Below are 24,625 nucleotides of genomic sequence, written 5' to 3' on the forward strand. Positions count from 1 at the left end.
TAATCCGGCCCTGTCTGGGACATTTACCAACTCATTTTGAAAAGTTTCCAGGAGTCCTATGTCCCAGAAAGAGACATTTGCATAGACGAAAGTCTAATGGCCTATAAAGGGAGACTGAGCTGGATACAATATATTGCGTCCAAGCGAGCACGCTTTGGAATCAAATCATTTATGCTGTGTGAATCCAGCTCTGGCTATATTTGGAACTCGGTCCTATATACCGGAAGAGGAACCAAGTTCAACCAAAGGTTCAGCAGCTATGGGATGGCAACCGCTTCTGTTCTGACGCTGATTGAGCCTCTGCTGGATCAGGGGTACTGTGTCACCACAGACAATTTTTATACGTCCCCAGAACTATTTGAGTTCCTCCTACAACATAAGACAGATGCGTATGGGACCGTCAGAGCAAACCGGTGTGACATGCCCCCAACCTTTGCCAACAAAAAGCTGAAGCCGGGAGAATTAGTTGCCTGGCAGAAAGGAAAAATGTTGGCACTGCGATGGCGTGACAAAGATGTCTGCCTGATGAGTACCATCCATAACACCGCCACTGTCATGGTACATACAAAAGGGGGAAAAGATGTTCTGAAACCGCAACTGGTCCTGGATTATAACAACACCATGGGAGGTGTGGACAGAGCTGACCAGGCCATGACTTTCTATCCGGCAATGCGGAAACAACAGAAAAAATATTATAAAAAAATATTCAGGCACCTCCTGGAGCAGTGTTTGTGGAACGCATTCATTCTCCTAAAAAAGAAAAGTGACCGGCCTATGATCCATGCGGACTTTGTGTGGAAAATTGCTGAGCTCATTTTTCTCAGGCACCAGAGACCAACAGTAAGTCGATCCAGACGCCGTGCTGCTGGTGTTGTGAACCCCGAACGCCTGACCGGTCGTCATTTTATGGACCACATTCCACCGACGGAGAAGAAGACTGCACCCACAAGGATGTGTGTGGTTTTCTGTTCTAAGCACGACGACACCGGGCGGAAAATCAGAAAGGAAACGCGGTACTACTGTCCTGACTGTGACGTTGGACTTTGCGCTGTACCCTGTTTCAAAATTTTCCACACCCGGGACGTTTATTGAAGCAATTTGACCACTAATATTGCATCCTTTTTGGGGAAAAAAAAAAATATGTTGCATCCTTGTTTGACAAAAAAAAAATGTCAGTGTTTTTGATTTATGTTATTTACTATAATTTATTGAATAAAAAGTGTTATTTTTTGGAAAAAAAAGTGTTATTGTTATATTATTATTTTATAGTTATTTATTATATTCTAATTTAGGATTTTGTGTTTCAAACTTTATCATACCCGGGATGTTATAAAGAAGGACGCACAGTAAAAATAAATCATATATAAATAGTTGGTTTGGGCTGCTCATTAAGAATTACATGCAAAATAATGGCACCGCTTTCAGCACCTAAAATCGGAAAGAATCATACCGCCAGGGAGGTTAAGAACCCGGCTGACAGGAAGGCGGTGGCTGTGGCCCGCAATACGTACACTCTGGCTGGTTTGGCACTGAGGCCGGTTCTCACTATTGCCCTGGTGTCGCAGACTCTGACCAAATGGGCTAAGCTTTGCACCGTGACCTGGACGGGGAGCAGCTCCCCCCTGCCTTTGCTGAGCTGGTGGCCCAGCTAGTCCAGGGGTTGCAGTTTATCGGTGAGGTCTCTTTGGATGCGGTTTCCCTAGTGCCTCGGCTCTGTTTTGGCAATGGTCTTTTGGCCTCAAATGCTGGTCTGTGGACCAGAATTCTAAAAAGGCCTTGACTGATCTTCCCTTGCAAGGGGATCACGTGTTTGGTGCTGCCCTGGATGACATCATTAAAGGTCTCACAGGGGAAAGAGAACCTTTCTTCTGCAGGCTACTAAGGGCAGGGACACGTATCGTAGACGTCGGCCTTCCTTCTCGGCTCATAAGAAGTTTTTGTTGGTCCCTCAGCGTCGACTGACAAGGGATTGAAGCCTTTCAGGGCCTCCACTGGAGGATCCAAACAAACCTGGTCTGGCAAGTCAAGAGTGGGCTTCTCCAGACCTGCAGACAAGGCCCCTTCAGCATGAAGGTGCACCCTCACCCGTATCTGGTGTGGGGGGAGGACTTTGCTGGTTCCCGGACCCATGGACTTCCCTGGTACAAGACGAGTGAGTCCACAAAGTCATACAGTCCGGCTACAAGATAGTTTTGTTCTTACCCTCTGGAAAGGTTCTTTCCTTCCAACGTGCAACTGTCCTTGGTCCACTCACAGGCTTTCTTTGGGGCGCTGCAAGACCTTTTGCTTTAAGGGGTGATCGTCCAGCTTCCGACATCGGAAGGATTTCAGGAATTTTTACTCAAACCTGTTTACAGTCCCCAGGAAGGAAGGGAAGGTGTGTCCAATTCTGGACCTCAAGGCGCTGAACTGCTTGCCCCCATCGCCATCAAGGATGCTTACCTTCACATTCCACTTATGCATCGGTCACCAACGCTTCCTCCGCTTTGCTGTGGGAGAGAAGCATTATCAGTTCTGGCATTACCCTTTGGTCTCACCTCCACTCCTCGGGTCTTCACGAAAGTGTTTCATCAGTGTATCAATCGATCCCTAATTAGACGGGGTCCTAACCTACAACAGGGGTATTTAAACTATGGCTATCCAGTTGTTCGGGAACTACACTTCCCATCATGCCTAGTCATGTATGTGAATGTCAGAGTTTTACAATGCCTCATGGGTTGTGTAGTTCTGCAACAGCTGGAGGGCCGTAGTTTGAGGATCCCTGCCCTTCAGCATTCCCATTCCTATCCCTAGTACTTTAGATTTTTCCAGTTTAGGCCACTTCTACTGTGGATGTTTATTGCCACCTAGTGACAAGTTCTGGAATTACATTTCTTCTCACTTCTGATAAGATCCAGGGATACCGCATAAAGAAGTCATATTATAACAAAATCTGCCATTGTAGAAAAGCAATTGTATCAAATGTTTCTACGGATCGTCGTCCTTGCGGGTGCAGGAGATCGTAGATGGTGACACAGTGGAGTTGATTTACTAAAACTGCATTGTGCAAAATCTGGTGCAGCTCTGCATAGAAACCAATCAGCTTCCAGGTTTTATTGTCAAAAGAAAATATTTATACAGGATTAGGAGGTACTGGGAATAAATGTCCTCTTATCGAGGGGTGCAATTACTGACTCTGAGGGGGGGAGCCCTATAGAAGGAGCTTTGCACACCTCCCAAATGTTGCACTGGATTGGGATTTCCACCTTTACACTACAATAATAAATTCACGTTAATTGAAGAAGAAGGTGATGTGCTTGTTTCCTCCTATGACTCTGTTCTGTACAATGCTGCAGCACCCTACCAGGTAAGGCTTGGGTCAGTATGATGTGCGTTGGAGGTACTATAGCAACTAAGGGTAAGTCCAGCATGGTGTTCAATTGTGGTGCTATAGAACCCTATTCTATCCAGCATGGTATGACTGGAACAATGAGGGAGTGGGACACCTTAAACATTGGGGACTGTCCTACTGGAAGAAGAACACTTGGCAACTATGGATAAGCAAAGCCTCTAGAACAACCATTCTCAACCAGAGTTCCATGGAATCCTAGATTTTTCCAGAGGATATGGATACTTAAGCAGTGGCTGATTGACCTCTCATTTAATGGTACCTTCTTTGGGCCAACACCACTTAGCAGAACCAGCACCGGTGTTCTTTCTGGTCAACGATTCCCAATAGTTCAAATGAATCATAGGGTTCCTCCAGAGGTTTCTAGGGCTTTTGAACTGTGGTTGACAGATCTTCTGTCTGATGGTGCCTGCAAAGGTTTGGGGCCAACATCACTTGGCAGAACCAGCAGCACAGCACAAATTATCCTTTTGATCAGCCATTCTTAACCAAAGTTCCAAGGAAACCTAGGGTTTTTCCAGAGGTTGTTATAAGTACCCTTAGCTCTAGCTGATTGACCTCCAATCTGATGGTGCCTTCATAGTCATTGGGTCAACACCACTTGGTAGAACCAGAAACATGACACTGGGGATCTTTCTGATCAGCCATTCTCAATATAAGTTCCAGGGATCCCTAGGGTTCCAAAAAACAACAATATCTCTCCTGCGCTCAAGTGGTATGCGGGAAGGTGAATCTTCTAGGCGGTTTTATGACACAAAAGAAGTGGTCTTGCTGCCCCCCCCCCCCCCCCTCAGGACCAAGGGTATCCAAAAGGCACTACAAGAAAATCGAGTGGCGATTTTGGCTCTGAAGAAGAGGGTCCTCCCTCGAAACGCGTAAGCCACATCAGGTTTTGAGGACGCCATCACGCTATCCAGCAGTAGAGAAGTGTCCTGGAAGCGAGCGGTGCCCATTTCTTATATGCTTGTTCATATGCTACGTTTGTGAGTATATTGTATGCTACCTTCTTTGATTTTAATAAACTTTTAAGTGGTAATGCACAAGGTCGGTGCACCCTTCTCTTGTTGTTTTCTTGTAATCCCTAGGGTTCCTCCAGAGGTTTCTAGGGTTTTTTTGAACTGTGGTTGGCAGATCTTCTATCTGATGGTGCCTGCATAGTTTTGGGACCAACAGCACTTGGCAGAACCAGAAACATGACACTGGGGATCTTTCTGATCAGCCATTCTCAATATAAGTTCCAGGGATCCCTAGGGTTCCAAAAAACAACAATATCTCTTCTGCGCTCAAGTGGTATGCGGGAAGGTGAATCTTCTAGGCAGTTTTATGACACAAAAGAAGTGGTCTTGCTGCCCCCCCCCCCCCCCTCAGGACCAAGGGTATCCAAAAGGCACTACAAGAAAATCGAGTGGCGATTTTGGCTCTGAGGAAGAGGGCCCTCCCTCGCAACGCGTAAGCCAATTCAGGTTTTGAGGACGCCATCACGCTATACAGCAGTAGAGAAGTGTCCTGGAAGCGAGCGGTGCCCATTTCCTATATGCTTGTTCATATGCTACGTTTGTGAGTATATTGTACGCTACCCTTCTTTGATTTTAATAAACTTTTAAGTGGTAATGCACAAGGTCGGTGCACCCTTCTCTTGTTGTTTTCTTGTAATCCCTAGGGTTCCTCCAGAGGTTTCTAGGGTTTTTTTGAACTGTGGTTGGCAGATCTTCTATCTGATGGTGCCTGCATAGTTTTGGGACCAACAGCACTTGGCAGAACCAGCAGCATGGCACCAATAATCTTTTTGATCAGCCATTTTTAACCAGCGTTCCAAAGGAACCCTAGGGCAGTGATGGGGAACCTTGGCACTCCAGATGTTTTGGAACTACATTTCCCATGATGCTCATGCACACACTGTAGTTCCAAAACATCTGGAGTGCCAAGGTTTGCCATCACTGCCTTAGGGTTTCTCCAGAAGTTGTCAGGGGTACCTTGAGCAATGGCTGATTAACCTCCCATCTGATGGTGCCTGCATAGTTGTGGGACCAAGACCACTTGGCAGAACCAGAAACATGGCACCAGTGTTCTTTTACGATAAGCCATTCCCAATAGCGATTTCAAGGAACTCTAGGCTTTCTCCAGAGGCTCCTAGGGGTTCTTTGAACTGTGGTTGATTGACCTCCTACTTGATAGTGCCTGCATAATTCCAGGGCCAAAATCAATTGGCAGAACCAGCGGCATGGCACCAATTGTCTTTTTGATCAGCCATTCTCAACCAGAGTTCCAAGCAACCCTAGGATTCCTCCAGAGGTTGTTACGGGTACCTTGAGCTGTGGCTAATTGACTTCCCCTTTAATGGTCCTTCATAGTCTTTGGGTCAGCACCATTTGGAAGAACCAGAAACATGCCACCAATATTCTTTCTGATCAGCCATTCCCGATAAGAATTCAAAGGAACCCTAGGCTTCCTCCAGAGGTTACTATGGGTTCTTTGAACTGTGGTTATCTGACCTTCCATCTGATGGTGCCTGCATAATTCAAGACTGTAAGGGTGGTATTCTTACCAATGTAAGAGACATTCTTCCCACTGATCACCAATGTAAGGAGCATTCTTCCCACTGATCACCAATGTAAGGAACATTCTTCCCACTGACCTCCAATGTAAGGGACATTCTTCCCACTGACACCTAATGTAAGGAACATTTTTCCCACTGATCACCAATGTAAGGGACATTCTTCCCACTGATCACCAATGTAAGGGACATTCTTCCCACTGACCACCAATGTAAGGGACATTCTTCCCACTGATCACCAATGTAGGGATATTCTTCCCACTGATCACCAATGTAAGGAACATTCTTCCCACTGACCACCGATGTAAGGGGCATTCTTCCCACTGATCACCAATGTAAGGAACCTTCTTCCCACTGACCACCAATGTAAGGGGCATTCTTCCCACTGACCACCAATGTAAGGGACATTCTTCCCACTGATCACCAATGTAGGGATATTCTTCCCATTGACCTCCAATGTAAGGGATATTCTTCCCACTGACCACCAACGTAAGGGACATTCTTCCCACTGACCACCAACGTAAGTAGTATTCTTCCCACTGATCACCAATGTAAGGAACATTTTTCACACTGATCACCAATGTAAGGAACATTCTTCCCACTGACCACCAATGTAAGGAGCATTCTTCCCACTGATCACCAATGTAAGGGGCATTCTTCTCACTGACCACTGTAAGGGACATTCTTCCCACTGATCACCAATGTAAGGGACATTCTTCTCACTGACCACCAATGTAAGGGACATTCTTCCCACTGATCACCAATGTAAGGGGCATTCTTCCCACTGATCACCAATGTAAGGGGCATTCTTCTCACTGACCACCAATGTAAGGGGCATTCTTCCCACTGATCACCAATGTAAGGAGCAATCTTCCCACTGACCACCAATGTAAGGGGCATTCTTCTCACTGACCACCAATGTAAGGGACATTCTTCCCACTGATCACCAATGTAAGGGACATTCTTCCCACTGACCACCAATGTAAGGGCCATTCTTCCCACTGACCACCAATGTAAGGAGCATTCTTCCCACTGATCACCAATGTAAGGGACATTCTTCCCACTGACCACCAATGTAAGGGACATTCTTCCCACTGTCCACCAATGTAAGTGGCATTCTTCCTACTGAGGTTCCCTGAGACCTAATATTTCTTTCAAGAGTTCCCTTAGGGTAAAAACATTGAGAGGCCGACCTAAAAGGTATAAAAGTCCAATAATATAATATTAGTGTATGGAAATATCATATCTCTAATCAAGGCAAGCATTTTATATGACCATCAGTAAAATTTGATTCTGTCCTGAGGAAATTGAGCTAATTGTACAAATCCTGTTTGTATAAAAGCAATCCAATAAAGACCATTATAAAAACATCTTTATATTGGTGGCTCCCATCACACTCCGAGATCCAGAAAGCCATTGGGTTAGAAGCTGCATATTCAGACTTTGTCCGATCTCTAGATTGTTTCGTCAAACTTCCTGGTGGCGTTCAGATTCACAAGTGAGATGTCCGGTAAAAGTTTATGCGCGTCAATATTTCTTTTACAAAAAATATGTATATATATACATGGGGTCTGCAGGAGAGGAAGATCAGGCTTAAGCAGAAGCTGCGTTCGATCCGGGACCTCGCCAGTCGGTGAAACTGAAGAAGGTGCTTGCACCGTAGGCAATCATCACCAGGCAGGCAAAGAACTGTAAGACAAAGGTCAGAGGTCATCAGGGTGTTTAGGTGATTGATAGGGTTCATCAACTGACCCAAAGCAAGCATGTGCGTATCAGGTGACTAATTGTCAGGAATATAGTGATGTGACTGTGGAAAGGGTGATTAGTGGGCCGGCAACTCCGGCACACCTAAGGATTCCCAAAATGGCCTTGGGTTTGTGGCTGAGATAGGTAAATCTAGAACTGAAGTGCCACACTGTAATATTTGGGTCCAAAAGAATACGTTTTTTTCAAAGCACATAATGTATATAAATGCCAACGTGTTTCAAGAGCTAAACTCCACCCCCTTTTATCAGAGCTTGACGAAGCAAAGAAAGAGAATCAGCTGCTGATGGTTGTTGTGCTTATCTATTTACAGCCATAATATTCTCATCATCGTCAACACACTTAGTTTCTTTGCTTCTTCAAGCCCAGATGAAACAACAGACTGTAGCCCCTGAAACATTTTGGCTTTTATATATAAGCCCTGATGAAGGGGTGGAGTGTAGCCCCTGAAATTGTTGGCTTTTGTATACAAGCCCTGATGAAGGGGTGAAGTGTAGCCCCTGAAATATGTTGGCTTTTATATATAACCCCTGATGAAGGGGTGAAGTGTAGCCCCTGAAATTGTTGGCTTTTATATACAAGCCCTGATGAAAGGGTGGAGTGTAGCCCCTGAAACGTGTTGGCTTTTATACATAAGCCCAGATGTGGGCACAGATTTTAGCCCCCAAAACATGTTGTATTTTTTATACAAGCCCTAATGAAGGGGAGGAGTGTAGCCCCTTAAATGTATTTTCTTTTATATGCAAACTCTGATAAAGAGGCTGAGTGTAGCTCCAGAAACGTGGTGGCTTTTGTATACAAGCCCTGATGAAAGTGTGTAACTTGGCCCTTCAAACATGTTGTTTCTTATAAAATAAAGCCCTGATGAAGAGTTGGATTTTAGCACCTGAAACGTTTGCTTTTATATACAAACCCTGATGAAGGGGAAGAGTGTAGCCCCTGAAATGTGTTGGCTTTTATATGCAAGCCTTGATGAAGAGGTGGTATTTAGCCCCTGAAACTTGTTGGATTTTATATTTAGGCCCTGAAAGGGGCAGAGTTTAGTTCCTGAAACGTGTTGGCTTTTAAATGCAAGCCCTGATGAAGGGGCAGAGTTTAGTTCCTGAAACGTGTTGGCTTTTATGTGCAAGCCCTGATGAAGGGGCAGAGTTTAGTTCCTGAAACATGTTGGCTTTTATATGCAAGCCCTGATGAAGGGGCAGAGTTTAGTTCCAGAAACGTGTTGGCTTTTGTATACAAGCCCTGATGAAAGTGTGTAACTTGGCCCTTCAAACATGTTGGTTCTTATAAAATAAAGCCCTGATGAATTTATTGGATTTTAGATTTAAACCCTGATGCAGGGTCAGAGTTTAGTTCCTGAAATGTGTTGGGTTTTATATGCAAGCCCTGATGAGGGGGTGGAGTTTAGTTCCTGAAACTAGTTGGCTTTCATATACACGCCCTGAGGAAGAAGTGTAGTTTAGCCCCTAAAATGTGTTGGATTTTGTATATAAGCCCTGATGAAGGGGTGGAGTTTAGCTCCTGAAACACGTTGACTTTTATATGCAAGCCCTGATGAAGGGGTGGAGTTTAGCTCCTGAAACACGTTGACTTTTATATGCAAGCCCTGATGAAGGGGTGGAGTTTAGCTCCTGACAGGCTTTGGCTTTTATATACAAGCCCTGATGAAGGGGTGGCATTTAGCCCCTGAATCTTGTTGGATTTAATATTTAAGCTCTGATGAAGGGGCAGAGTTTTTTTCCTGAAACGTGTTGGCTTTCATATACAGGCCCTGATGAAGTGTAGTTTAACCCCTAAAATGTGTTGGATTTGGGGTGGAGTTTAGCCCCTGAAGTGTAAAACCCAGCCTAGCGGTGTGTTCATGATCCGGCTGCCATTGGAAATTGTGGGACCCCATACAGCCTTGCCTGGCAGCGCCGGGCCCCCACCACTCCACCCCACATAGGGAAGGGACTTTACATACCTTATAGAGCATGGACCGTAATCCTGCCTGGCTCCCCAGCAAGGCAATCAATGTTTCCCGGGGCCCTTCAGTTCAGCAGCAGGGCCGGGATAGAGAAGGGAATTTTTACTTATTTTCAGGATCAGGCAGAGTAATCCGCCATGCCAGGATTACTTTAAAAATGAGTAAACAGCCCCCTCCCTGTCCCGGGCCCCGGCTGCTGAACTGATAGAGCCCAGGGAACTTGGGAGCCATGGCTTATGGGAGTACTGTGCATGCACACAAAGGTCTCCTCTATGCCCCCTGCTAAACTGATGGGGCCCAGACCGGTACAGAAGGGCCGACTCTATCAGCGGCTCATGATCTGATATCTCTATAAATTACCCCCCGGCCCGGGCTCTGTTCTCACTTACCGAAGCGGCGGCTCTTTTGTTGTAGTCGCTGTAGTATACGATACCCACCCGTGTGGAGGCGGCGCAGGTGATGAATCCGGTCACATAGAGGATGGTGGCTGCAGCATGATAGATGAACAGCTGGAGGAAGAGGATGTCAAGATGTAAAGAATTCCTCTACATACAATGGTAACATCAAGCCACGCCCCCAGGGATTCAAAATTCTGTCCCCGTGTGCGTCAAAACCTTTCCCATGATGCAACAGGGGCATCCCCTTTTTCTGCTCTATGTTGTCATGATGGGGTGGATTTACTAAAACTGGAAAGTGCAAACCTGCATACAAGCCAATCAGCTTCCAGGTTTTTTTTTTTTTTTGTAAAAGCTTTATTGAACAAGCTGATTGGCTCCCATGCACAGCTGCCCTAGATTTTGCACTCTCCAGTTTTAGTAAATCTACCCCTATGGCCATAGACCTGTGTAGGGGGTGTGCCTGGGCACACTGTAATTTCCCCCACTCATAGGCGTGCGCACAGGGTGTGCCAGGTGTGCCTGGGCACACCCTAATCACCCCATCTACATTAACATTATCACTTTTTATGCTGGCAGGAAGATGGCAAAAATCTCTCTTACTGGCTCTGCCATAAGAGAAGTCTTTAGGCACTTGCCTTTCAATGTGCCAGCAAGGGAGATAAATGTGCTGGGGTCATATATATGTAGACACACACAAACACGTGTGTTTGAGCTTTGGGGTGCACACCCTAATTTAATAGGCTGCGCACACCTATGCCCCCACTGCTCGGGCTCACCCCTGTGTTGCACCCCCTGCAGTGCTGCTGGCTTTCCTCCTCTTCTCTCCTCTCCCCCCCCCCCCCCCCCGGCTACTGCAGGGGATGTTTTAGGATGGAGAGCAGGGGAAGGGGCTAACCATTATGTCATTTACCGGCCCCTTCCTTTTCTAAATAAACACACTCACTCACTGTGTTCATTCATAGCTGAAGCATAGTAAAGAGTTTTACTTACTGTTTACTATGCTTCAGTTTGTGAATGAACTGGAGAGGCCTCTCAGCACAGAGCACTTCCCATTCATTCACTGTCCAGTGCAGCTGAGGCTGCAGAGAAAGCCGTGTGTTTGGGCTTTGGGGTGCACAGTGTAATGTAATAGGCTGCGCACACCTATGACAACACCCCAGGCTGTAATTGCATTGCTACTTACTGTTGGTTGCACACCAAAGCACATATATAATGAGCGATCGCACACCATAACCAGCAGGTGTGAAAATGTGGTGCAGGTGCTATTTTTCATATGCTGCGTGCGTTTATGGCCTTCTCAAAATGAACGAGCTTCCTAATGCAATGCGCCTTAGGCCCCTTTCACACTTGTGTGCGACTTGTCCTGCGATTTGGGACTGCAAAGTCGCATGATAAGTTTTACTCCGGGATTTCCAATGAGTACCGTTCAAAGTAATCCCTGCACTACTTTGGGCCGATTTTAACCACTTTACCACCGGAGGATTTTCCTGCTTTACGTCCAGGCCACTTTTTGCGATTCGGCACTGTGCGACTTTAACTGACAATTGCGCGGTCATGCAACGCCATACTCATACGAAATTTACATCCTTTTTTTCCCACAAACAGAGCTTCCTTTCGGTGGTATTTGATCACCTCTGCGCTTTTCATTTTTTGCGATATTAATAAAAAAAAAGCGACAATTTTGAAAAAATAACAATATTTTTCTACTTTGACAGTTAAAAAATATCCAATATATTCAGTTATTGTCATATATTTAGGCCAAAATGGATTTAGCTACATGTCTCTGACAAAAAAATTCTTAATGAGCGTATTTTTAACCGCTTTAAGACCGGTAGATTTTACCCCATTCCTGACCAGGCCATATTTTGCGATTCGGCACTGCGTTACTTTAACGGACAGTTGCGCGGTCGTGCGACGCTGTACCCAAATTAAATTTATGTCTTTGTTTTCCCCACAAACAGAGCTTTCTTTTGGTGGTATTTGATCACCTGTGCGATTTTTACTTTTTGCGCTATAAACAAAAAAAGAGCGACAATTTTGAAAAAATAATATTTTTCACATTTTTTTATATGAAATTCCCCCCCAAAAAAATTTAAAATTTAAAATTTTTTAACATTTTTGGCCAATTTGTTTTCTGCTACATATGTTTTGTAGAAAAAATTGCAATAAGAATATTTTGATTAATTTGCGCAAAAGTTATCGCAGCTACTAACTACGGGAAATTTATGTCATTTTTATTGTTTTTTTTTTTTAACTAGTAATGGCGGCGATCTGCGATTTTTTTTTGCGGGACTGCGACATTGCGGCAGACAGATCGGACCCTTGACTGACATTTTTGACACTGTTGGGGGGACCAGTGACATTACTACAGTAATCAGTGCTAAAAATATGCACTGTTACTGTAAAAATGACACTGGCAGGGAAGGGGTTAACTTTTATTGGTGATCAAGGGGTTAATGTATGCCTGGTGCTTACTGACGTGTGTGGGGGGAGGGGATTGTGTGACACAGACACAGATCGCAGGTTGAGCTATGCTGAATCCTGTAATCTGTCTCTGTCTGTCACTTAGGAGATCCGCCCGCTTTTTTCCCCAACGATCGGGGAAGAGCAGCAGTGATCACTGCCGCTCCTCCCCTGGCCCGACTCCCACTGTGTCATAATACAGCGGGAGCGAGCCTCCGGCGGCGCACGCTGCCCACTTGGGGAGGAGTCCAGCGACGTAGGTCTACGTCGCTGGACGATATCGAGCCACTTTGCCGCAGTACGCTCCATGTGAGCGGTCGGCAAGTGGTTAATGCATTTTGAGGTCCATAGACATAGGATTCAAGTCCAGTCAAAATCGCAGGAAAAAAATCACAGTAAAATCGTGCGACTTTTAGGTCGCACAAGTGTGAAAGGGGCCTTAACCACTTAAGCCCCGGAAGATTTTACCCCCTTCCTGACCAGGGGGTATTTTGCGATTCGGCACTGCGTGACTTTAATGGACAATTGCGCAGTCGTGCGACGCTGTACCAAAACGAATTTGACGTCCTTTTTTTCCCACAAACAGAGCTTTCTTTTGGTGGTATTTGATCACCTGTGCGATTTTTTGATCACGCGCTATAAACAAAAAAAGAGCGTCAATTTTGCAAAAATAACAATATTTTTCACATTTTTTTATGTGAAATTCCCAAAAAAAAAAAAGTAAAAATCAAAATTTTTTAACATTTTCGGCCAATTTGTTTTATGCTACCTATGTTTGGTAAAAAAAATCGCAAAAAGCGTATTTTGATTGGTTTGCGCAAAAGTTATCGCGTTTACTAACAAAGGGAAAGATTTTTGTCATTTTTGTTGTTTTTTTTTTTAACGCGTAATGGCGGCGATCTGCGATTTTGTTTTGCGGTACTGCAACATTGCGACGGACAGATCGGACCCTTGACTGACATTTTTGACACTTTTGGGGTTACCAGTGACATTTCTACAGTAATCAGTGCTATACATATGCACTGTTACTGTAAAAATACACTGGCAGTGAAGGGGTTAACTTTATTTGAGAGGGAGGGGCTGTGTGTGTCCCTAGGGGCGTGATTCTAACTGTGATTGGCTGTGGCTTGAGGTGTAGTTACACTGATCAACGGATCTACATAGTAGAGCCGTGTGATCAGTGTCTCTACACAGGGAGAACTGACAGGCAGCTTGTTTCTCCCCCGACGATCGCAGAGTGACCGGCGGACATCGGGTCTGCTGGTCACACGTGCGGGGGGGGGGGGGTGCGTGACCGCGCGGGAGCGCGCCGCGCGCTCGCTCCCCAGACCCTCCCAGGCTAGTGACGTACCGCTACGTCACTCTGCCTGTGAGGGGCTGACCGCCGACGTATATAGTCGGGCGGCGGTCGGCAAGTGGTTAAAGAGTAACTCCACTTTTGTTGAGAATAAGCCCCCCCCCCCTCTGGGTGATCTCTGTACATTGCAGGGATTGTAACAAACTTTGTTGCAGATTCCTATCTTTTGTTATTCTAAATAAATAGCTGTTTGTTTCTCTGAGTGAATGTGAATGGGAGTGATTTTATAATTATCAATCAGCTGCTGCACCTGCAGGCTTCTGAGGAAAGTAGTGGGGCCTGCATCCCTTTAGATGTGATTTTCCGTTGGGAGTATCTCACAAAAAATACATTTGTGTTGCAGGGGATGCCCAAAACCTGACTTGTATCTTATTGCAGACTTCTGGGAAAAATCAGTGAGCAAATCACAATAGCAGCAAATGACATTTCTGGGGGGAGGGGGTCTGTATACCATCTGTGTACAGAGCGCCTCCAGGTGGCCATATTGCATTTTACAGAAAATTACAGCGGCTGCAGATTGAAAAGGAAAGGTCATTTTTAATATCATTCAATTATGCAGGGCCATCCGATTCCTCCTGTATTGAATTGTATTGTAATTGTATTGTCTGCGCTCATGTTGTAAAGCGCTGTGCAAACTGTTGGCGCCATATAAATCCTGTATGATTATAATACTTATAATATGACTTGCGTTGCAATTTTATACCCTAGATTATTATTTATTTGGTTTTTTTTTGCAATTTTTTTCCAGTTAACCTTTCACTCCCAAAAATGTGAGGGCCACAAAGCATGCGCTCTTTATTCCTGTTCTGGTGACAACATTGAATTTAATCTCACTTTCTATTTAATTGACAACAGTTACCATAACAAAGAGGGTGAGTCGCCCCACTGGGGACACAGGAAGCAGAAAAACAGACAGGGGTTCTAACCTTTCCTCTTCTTCTAAAAAAAATAAAGTGTTGGCTATATATGCACTTCGGGGTATTTTTATAAAACATTCTTTGGATGAACATTACACATTCGTGCAAGCTGAACAAGTTTTAGCTGTAATTTATGTAACAGATTAATTCCTAGACTCATCAGCTCCATCTGGTGGCCAAAATGTGGGTTTTCTGAACTACCTTAATGAGATAATATACTGCATTTCGCCCACTAGATGGAGCTGCTGATCCTAGGAATTGATATACTACAGAATTTATTGCCACAATTTGTACAGTCTGCATGAATATGCATGACATTCGTCCAACTAATGTTTTATAAATAAACCCCTTTATTTTCAACCCTCCCACTGGGTGCACTGCATTGCACAGGGACCCAGTGATGACATCACTGAGTCTAAAATTAGGTAAGTACTGAAAAGAAAATTATTTAATTTCTCGAATTCTATCCCCCCCCCCAAAAAGAAGTGTTGGCTATATATGCACTTTAGGGTCTTTTTATAAAACATTCTTTGGATGAACGTCACACATTCGTGTAAACTGAACAAGTTTTGGCTGTAATTTCTGTAACAGATTAATTCCTAGGCTCATCAGCTCCATCTGGTGGCCAAAATGTGGGTTTTCTGAACTACCTTAATGAGATAATATACTGCATTTTGGCCACTAGATGGAGCTGCTGATCCTAGGAATTGATGTATTACAGAAAAGATGGCCAAAATTTGTGCAGTCTGCATGAATGTGCATGACATTCGTCCAACAAATGTTTTATAAATAAACCCCTTTATTTCCAACCCTCCCACTGGGTGCACTGCATTGCACAGGGACCCAGTGATGACATCATTGAGTCTAAAATTAGGTAAGTACTGAAAAGAAAATTATTTAATTTCTCGATTTCTATTCCCCCCCCCCCCCAAAAAAAAGTGTTGGCTATACATGCACCTTAGGGTCTTTTCATAAAACATTCTTTGGATGAACATTACACATTCGTGCAATCTGAACACGTTTTAGCTGTAATTTATGTAATAGATACATTCCTAGGCTCATCAGCTCCCTCTGGTGGCCAAAATGTGGGTTTTCTGAACTACCTTAATGAGATGCATTTTGGCCACTAGATGGAGCTGCTGATCCTAGGAATTGATGTGTTACAGAAATGATGGCCGAAATTTGTGCTGTCTGCAGGAAAGTGACATTCGTCCAACGAATGTTTTAGAAATAGCCTCTTTTATTTCCAACCCTCCAACTGGGCACAAGCCCGCATTGCACAGAGACGTCTAAATATCACTGAGTCTAAAATAAGGTAAGTACTGAAAAGGAAATTATTTAATTTAAAATGTTGATGGGGGGGGGGGGAGCAAAGGAGAGCAAAATACTTGAAAATTAAACAGGAAATCTGGACTTACCACCATTGGCCACGGAATAACAGGAATTCTCCTCTGTAACTGGAAAATGAGGAAGATGAAGAAGATGAGGGTCACCACCCAGCAGAAGATGGCCACGAACATCACCCAGCCATATGCAGGGGCCCACCAATAATGACTGTCCGCCACCAGCGCCCAGACCAGCAGTCCAAACACCTGAGAGACGGGAATAGAAGACACATTGAAGTAAATAAAACGTCATTTCAAAAGGCGAATAAAAATAAATTAAGTTGCTTTTAATCTTTAACAATCTGCAGCTTTCATCGGGGCCCAATCACACGTGCGCATTGTGACCCTGGGTGCCAAAACACGCATTAACTGCATTACAACAATGCATTGCAACGCACCGGTTCTACATGACAGTCATTGTGAATGGCACATTCTGTGAGAATAGGTGTAGGTACTCACCTCTTCCAAGCTACCACATGTCTCCACCCCCTACCCACCTCTGAGTAAAGTCCTTTGGTTCAGCCCCCTACCTACCTCCGAGTAATGTCCCTTGGTTCAGCCCACTACCTACCTCCAAGTAACGTCCCTTAGTTCTGCCCCCTACCCACCTCTGAGTAACGTGTTTTTTATCAGCCCCTCACCCATCTCTGAGTAACGTCCCTTGGTTCTGCCCCCTACCCACCTCTGAGTAACGTCTGTTGGTTCTGCCCCCTACCCACCTCTGAGTAACGTCCATTGGTTCTGCCCCCTACCCACCTCTGAGTAACGTCCCTTGGTTCTGCCCCCTACCCACCTCTGAGTAACGTCTGTTGGTTCTGCCCCCTACCCACCTCTGAGTAACGTCCATTGGTTCTGCCCCCTACCCACCTCTGAGTAACATCCCTTGGTTCCGCCCCCTAACCACCTCTAAGTAATGTCCATTGGTTCCGCCCCCTACCCACCTCTGAGTAACGTACCTTGGTTCTGTCCCCTACCCACCTCTGAGTAATGTCCCTTGGTTCAGCCCCCTACCCAACTCTGAGTAATGTCCCTTGGTTCAGCCCCCTACCCAACTCTGAGTAACGTCCCTTGGTTCAGCCCCCTACCCACCTCTGAGTAAAGTTCTTTGGTCCCGCCCCTCTACCCACCTCTGAGTAATGTCCCTTGGTTCCACCCTCTACCCACCTTTGAGTAACGTCCCTTGGATCAGCCCCTTACACACCTCTGAGTAATGTCCCTTGGTTCCGCCCCCTATCCACTTTTGAGTAATGTCCCTTGGTTCAGCCCCCTACCCACCTCTGAGTAACGTCCCTTGGTTCTGCCCCCTACCCACCTCTGAGTAATGTACCTTGGTTCCGCCCCCTACCCACCTCTGAGTAACGTCCTTTGGTTCTGCCCCCTACCCACCTCTGAGTAATGTCCCTTGGTTCCACCCCCTACCCACCTCTGAGTAACGTCCCTTGGTTCCGCCCCCTACCAACTTTTGAGTAACATTCCTTGGTTCAGCTCCTAACCAACCTCTGCGTAACCTCCCTAGGTTCTGCCCCCCTACCCACCTCTGAGTAATGTCCCTTGGTTCCACCCCATACCCACTTCCCAGTACCGCCCCTTTTGGAGAATATAGAATCAAGTATCATTTTGTGGTGCTGAGTAATTTGTAAGAAATGTGTTAATGATAACAAAAAAAGCAGTAAAATCTGCCAGGAACAATAGATCCCCCCGCAACAACAGGATCCCCCCCCCCACCAACAATAGATTCCCCCGCAACAACAAACCCCCCCCCCCCTTCACCAACAATAGATTCCACCCAGAAGCAATAGACTCCCCCAACAAACCCCTCCAGCAACAATTGATCCCACCAGCAACAATAGACTTTCCTTACAACAAAAAACTCCACCAGCAACAATAGATCCACTCCTGCAACAAGAGATCTCCCAGCAGCCAGCATCAATAAACCCCCTCCCTAAACAGTAGATCTCTCCCAGCAACATAAGACCCTCCCAAAAAGCAACAATAGACCCCCCAGCAACATTACATCCCCCAGTAGCCAGCATCAAAAGACCCTCCAGCTAGGGTGACCACATTTCCAAACTGCCATTTAGGGACACAGTGCCCCCCTCCCCAAAAAAATATATATTTTTGATACTTTTTTTTGCTAATTTTTGGAGAAATAAAAGCAAACATTCACCAGTTTAGACAGATGATATACTATCAATGCAACATCTTGTTTAAAAACTATTGTTTTTTAGTGATGCTTAACGTGCAACAATAAAAATGAAAAATTCCTTTTAATATAGTGCCTGGGGGGTCCTTAGACTGCCTGTATGTGGCGCATCTGTAGCATGTATAGAACCTGCTGCAGAAAAAATAGCATTTCTAAAGAAAAAAAAATGAGCCCAAAAAAAAATAAAACATCGTAGGTCCCCCCCAAACCGTACCAGGTCACATGGCCTCAACACGGGAGGGGGGGTGTTGCTTTGGGGCAGGGGGGATCTCTTCCCCACAACCCTGGCCAGTGGAGAAAAAGCGAGAAAGTACATATACAGTACAGTAGAGCAGAGACAGGACGTAGATGTAGAGCTAGGTTTGCAAGAAGAAGCATGCTAATGAGCAGGCACGCGCCATGGCGCTCGCAGAGGTTCTGGTGCCTATTTAAACCCGAGTCCTGCTTAGTATCATTGCTGGATCTTCAGCTTTACCCGGTGACTTGCGTCCCTGCTTGTTTGATCCTGTTACTGTCCCGGCTCCGTCTGACTCTTCTTTGGGTTCCTCTTGCCTGCTATGTCTGCTGCTAATTCCTGTTCCTGATCCCAGCCTGGACTTTTGACTAGAATTCTGTCTGCTGATTTTGTACTTCGACGCCGACTCTGGCCTGGATCCTGATCAGGATTCTGTAGCGCTACCCCAGAAGGGGCCACTGGCCTTAACTGGTACTTCCCTAAGGCTGGGTTCACATCTCTGAGGGCGGTTCCCGCCATGGGTCCGCGCCTGTTCCTGCAACTGCAACCACCCGCACAGTGAAACGCAGCAGGTGTGTGCGGGTGCCATTAATCCTAATGGCAAGTCGCACCCACAGGAAATCGCTCCCGCAGTGGGAAACGCACTGCCCTTGCAGTTCCTGTGCGAGCTGCGATTTCTAAAATGCTGCAGGGACTTTTTCCCTGCGTTTCAAGAGGCACAGCAGCCCATCCATTTGATGCAAATCCCAGGTCGTAGAGCCACAGAAGTGTGAACCTTGTTGTCTAATAGTACAGAGGGTGCCCACCACCACAGGCACCAGTCCATGCATTCCAGCACCAAAAAAAGTCTAGGGATCAGGTGTCAAACACAAGGCCCAGGGGACAAATCCGGCCCTCCAGGTCATTTCATGTGGCCCTTGCACCTCACCTGCAGCTGTGGCAACCCCCTTTGTTTCTACTGCCACCTTGTCTCAGCAGAGAAGAGAACAGAACTCCTCTGCCAGATCCTGCACTTCTCTGTGCAACTGTGGCCACAGCATCTCCTCATCTCCACCTCCCCTGGACTCCAGCAGCTGATTTTAGTCCTCCTCTGGTCCTCCTCCAGACCCTGCACTTTCTGCTTCCAAGCTCCGCCTCCAGCTTCTTCCCAGCAGCAGAACATGGTAAGGGGGTGCACTGTGATGTAAGGGAGAGTGAGGGACTCTTGACTTCTGATGTAGGGAGGGGGGTGCTCGGGACATCTAGTCTTAGGCCCCTTTCACACAGGCGGACCGTTCAGATCCACCTGTCCGTTTTTTTGGCGGATCTCAACGGTCCCCTCATGCATCCCTATGGGACATCAGATGTCAGCAGAGACATGTCCGCTGACATCTGATCTGATCCGTCAAATCTGAACGGATGGAAACCCTATTTTCCATCCGTCCAGCGGATCGGATGGGATCGGATGAGAACGGACCGACGGTCCTTTCCCATCCGATTTCCCCCATAGAGATGTATGGGGAACTGAGAGCTGTGTCTCCGCACACAGCATGGAGACACAGCTGTCATCCTCCTGCTCGATGGACGGACTGTTGGAAAGGGGCCTTACAGATACAACTGGTCCTTTGATGGGCAACCCATAATGCAGGTGCGGCCTGCAATGAAATTGAGTTTGACACCCCTGGTCTAGGAGATATCATTTTTGGATGTATTGCTTGAAGAAACTTTAACAGGTAAGAGGATAGCACAAAGCAGCTAGAGGACAATCCTCTCCTTATTTAGGATTTGTGAGGGTTGGACAGTCTGATACCTCACAGCTGGGGACCATCAGGCAAGTCTCTTTGGCATCCGGTTACCTTGCGCCAATGCACAATATAAGGCTGGCACCTTCCAGCTCCCTCCAGACACGGTCCAGTGAGTGAGACAAATACTGTAAAACTATCAGCGCAATAATTATATAGAAATTGTGCAAAAATAAATAATTGTGACACACGATGTAGAAAATATCAAAAGCAAACTAACAATGTCCAGCTGCAAACACTGATTGCGCTCCCACTACACAAAACAATAATATAAAGCCAAGAAAGTGCAGCGCTACACCATAAATATCTGCAAAATCCCAGCACATTTTAACTTAAAATTAAATATAACACAACTTCTCCTCATTCACACCTGAGACCTTGTAACACTAACGAGTCACATGACACCGGGGAGGGAAAATGGCTAATTGGGACCAATTTGGACATTGTCACTTAGGGGTGTACTCACTTTTGTTGCCAGCAGTTTAGACATTAATGGCTGTGTGTTGAGTTATTTTGAGGGGACAGAAAATTTACACTGTTATACAAGCTGTACACTCACTACTTTACATTGTAGCAAAGTGTCATTTCTTCAGTGTTGTCACATGAAAAGATAGAATAAAATATTTACAAAAATGTGAGGGGTGTACTTACTTTTGTGAGATACTGTATATACTTTGGCAAAGTGGCGCTATTGCGTGAAACTTTGTACCTGTACGTCGTTCTGTTCAATAGCCACAAGATGGCGCCATCGCGTCGCCGGGGGGGGCAACCATGAATGCCAAGATGTACTGTGACATACTGAAGCAGAGCATGATCCCCTCCCTTCAGAGACTGGGCCGCAGGGCAATATTCCAACATAACGACCCCAAACACCTCCAAGATGACCACTGCCTTGCTAAAGAAGCTGAGGGTAAAGGTGATGGACTGGCCAAGCATGTCTCCAGACCTAAACCCTATTGAGCATCTGTGGGGCATCCTCAAACAGAAGGTGGAGGAGCGCAAGGTCTCTAACATCCACCAGCTCTGTGATGTCATCATGGAGGAGTGGAAGAGGACTCCAGTGGCAACCTGTGAAGCTCTGGTGAACTCCATGCCCAAGAGGGTTAAGGCAGTGCTGGAAAATAATGGTGGCCACACAAAATATTTTTGGGCCCAATTTGGACATTGTCACTTAGCCCCCGTTCACACTGGGGCGACCTGTGAGGCGACCTGGTCGCCTCACAGGTCGCCGTAGGTCGCCTTCCATAGGGAAGCTGCGGACCCGTTCTAATAGGAGCGACACAAGTCGCTCCGACTTAGAAAAAGGGTCCGGAGCTTCTTTGGGGCGACCCGGAGGCGACCGCCATAGACTTCAATGTTATGAAGTCCGTGGCGGCCGCTCCGAGGTCGCGGCGCGCTGCTCGCACCGCGACCTCTGAGGTCGCCCCTGGAAGTAGCGTCGCTCGTATGTGAACGGGCACTTAGGGGTGTACTGACTTTTGTTGCCAGCGGTTTAGACATTAATGGCTGTGTGTTGAGTTATTTTGAGGGGACAGTAAATTTACACTGTTATACAAGCTGTACACTCACTACTTTACATTGTAGCAAAGTGTCATTTCTTCAGTGTTGTCACATGAAAAGATATAATAAAATATTTACAAAAATGTGAGGGGTGTACTTACTTTTGTGAGATACTGTAACTTTTGGTCGGAGGAATAGTGATATTAAAAACTAAAATGACATTACATATAAACATATAATATAACTGTAATTCAAGAAAGCTTCCTTGTCATTATATTTTAGATCAAATCAATATTATTTTGATCCGCTATTACAGGGACCTTAGGCTGGTGCCTACTCTGTCTATTTGGTAATCCAACAATGGGCTTGTTCACACTAGTAATTGGGAGAGGGCGGTAAATGCTTGTAGTTGAGCAACACTTTTCCTGCCCCCCCCCTTCAAAACTCTACCCCCTTTAACACACAGGGGCAGCAGTTGGGGGTGGGGGTGGGGGTGCACATGCCATTGGCGCAATGCTTCAAAGCTGAGAAAAATAACCTCCTGACGCTTAAATGAATGAAGTCGCTCTGCATGTCTCCTGTAATGGGCATGCTGGTGTGGGGTTCAGGGGGGTTCAAGCATTTGGTGAGTAGCCACAGCCTGTCACATGCCCTCTGAAGAGCCCTCTGAACATGGATTGCTCTTTAGAGACCAAAGCATGTGTGAATGAGGCCTTAGTGTGTTTTTATTTGTTCTGTAGACAACGGATTCTCTCCATTATCATTCTGGTGTCATTGGGAGAGGAAATGAGACAAAATCCAACCAATGGGGTCACAGACAGAAATAAAAGAATGTTGGGAATTTCAGCACTTTCCTATTCTATACAAAGTTTATTTTGCATTGTCTGGTGTTCGGTTTTGGAGAGAATAGAATATCTGGAATGGCCGCACAGATCTGCGATGTTTTGTCTTCACGTTGAGGCTTTGCCCAAGGTGTCCCCTATGAGGTCATCGCACCAACTGGTTTGCAGTTTCGGGTGCTCCCCCGGGGCTCGGGGCGGAGAAACGCTGACAGCGTTCTGTAATAATAAGCCGCCTATCATTTATTTATCCTGACCACTTCTTCATAGCCGCAATTCCAGGGGGGGGGGGGGGGGGGGAGAGGAAAAAAAAATCACAACTTCCAGAAACACATTTATAGGAACTTGTTGTTTTCTTCAAGGTGAGGATTGTGCTAAAAAAAGGTGTCGGGAGCGTTTCCACCATCAGATACATAAATACCATGCAAGAGGTATGAGGGGAGGCGGAGGTAGCCAGGGGGCACGAATGTCCCAAAAATGAGCTAAAAACTAATTACCAAAAAAAAAAACGTACATGGGGGGGAGTGGAGGAGCCGGTCATACATGGTTAGATTTATGTTCAAACATAAGTAGACAAACTACTTGTCGGAATGTTCTTTCTCCCCATCATGGAGTCTACAAACTTCACTTGAAATCCTTTAAAGTCTGACTATGGACATGATACAAGAGAGGGTCAGAGACTGCAGACATGATACAAGAGATGGTCAGAGACTGCAGACATGATACAGGAGGTGGTCAGAGATTGCAGACATGATACAGGAGGTGGTCAGAGACTGGAGACATGATACAGGAGGTGGTCAGAGACTGGAGACATGATACAGGAGGTGGTCAGAGACTGCAGACATGATACAGGAGATGGTGAGAGACTGCAGACATGATACAGGAGATGGTCAGAGACTGCAGACATGATACAAGAGATGGTCAGAGACTGCGGACATGATACAGGAGATGGTCAGAGACTACAGGCATGATACAAGAGATGGTCAGAGACTGCAGACATGATACAGGAGATGGTCAGAGACTGCAGACATGATACAGGAGATGGTGAGAGACTGCAGACATGATACAGGAGATGGTCAGAGACTGCAGACATGATACAGGAGATGGTCAGAGACTACAGGCATGATACAAGAGATGGTCAGAGACTGCAGACATGATACAGGAGATGGTCAGAGACTGCAGACATGATACAGGAGATGGTGAGAGACTGCAGACATGATACAGGAGATGGTCAGAGACTGCAGACATGATACAGGAGATGGTCAGAGACTGCAGACATGATACAGGAGATGGTCAGAGACTGCAGACATGATACAGGAGATGGTCAGAGACTGTAGACATGATACAGGAGATGGTCAGAGACTGTAGACATGATACAGGAGATGGTCAGAGACTGCAGACATGATACAGGAGATGGTCAGAGACTGCAGACATGATACAGGAGATGGTCAGAGACTGCAGACATCAGGGCTGATCCTAGGGTAGCAGACGCCTGGGTGCAGAAATATTTATGGCGCCCCCCCTGCCGTGTGCCTGGGCTCCCGACAGCTCTGCCAGCTTCCCTGTCCCTCCAGCGGCTGTGGGTACACAGGAGCATCTGTCAGGATGGAGAGTAGTGAAAGTGGCCAGTAAATATGTCATTTACAGGCCCCTTCCTTTAGTGAATGAATGGACATAGTGTGCGATCGGTACTGATCGCTCCTGTGTCTACTGATAACTAAGTATAGTAAACTGTGTTTACTATGCTTCAGTTTATGAATGAACAGGAGCCTCTGTCTCCTGTTCGTTCTTCTACAGTGCAGCTAAGGCTACAAAAAATGGAATTGAAGAATGTGTCCTCAAATCCTTCCTCTGTCTCAAAGATGAGATATCAGG

General features: G+C 46.0%; 1 protein-coding gene across 1 annotated transcript in view; it reads right to left on the reverse strand.

Annotated features, from left to right (window-relative positions):
- Positions 1 to 7,138: 7,138 nt before the first annotated feature.
- Positions 7,139 to 24,625, reverse strand: part of PLLP (plasmolipin) — a 47,891-nt gene continuing 30,404 nt past the window's right edge. Inside the window, exons 2-4 of the mRNA XM_082269615.1 lie at positions 16,226 to 16,399; positions 10,062 to 10,181; positions 7,139 to 7,631 (exon numbers count right to left, since the gene is read on the reverse strand). Coding sequence (XP_082125741.1) covers positions 7,536 to 7,631; positions 10,062 to 10,181; positions 16,226 to 16,399 — 390 coding nt within the window. The 3' untranslated portion in view covers positions 7,139 to 7,535. The remainder of the gene's footprint in view (positions 7,632 to 10,061; positions 10,182 to 16,225; positions 16,400 to 24,625) is intronic.

This window comes from Pelophylax lessonae (assembly GCF_965119305.1).
Source record: "Pelophylax lessonae genome assembly, chromosome: 10".
NCBI lineage: Eukaryota > Metazoa > Chordata > Amphibia > Anura > Ranidae > Pelophylax > Pelophylax lessonae.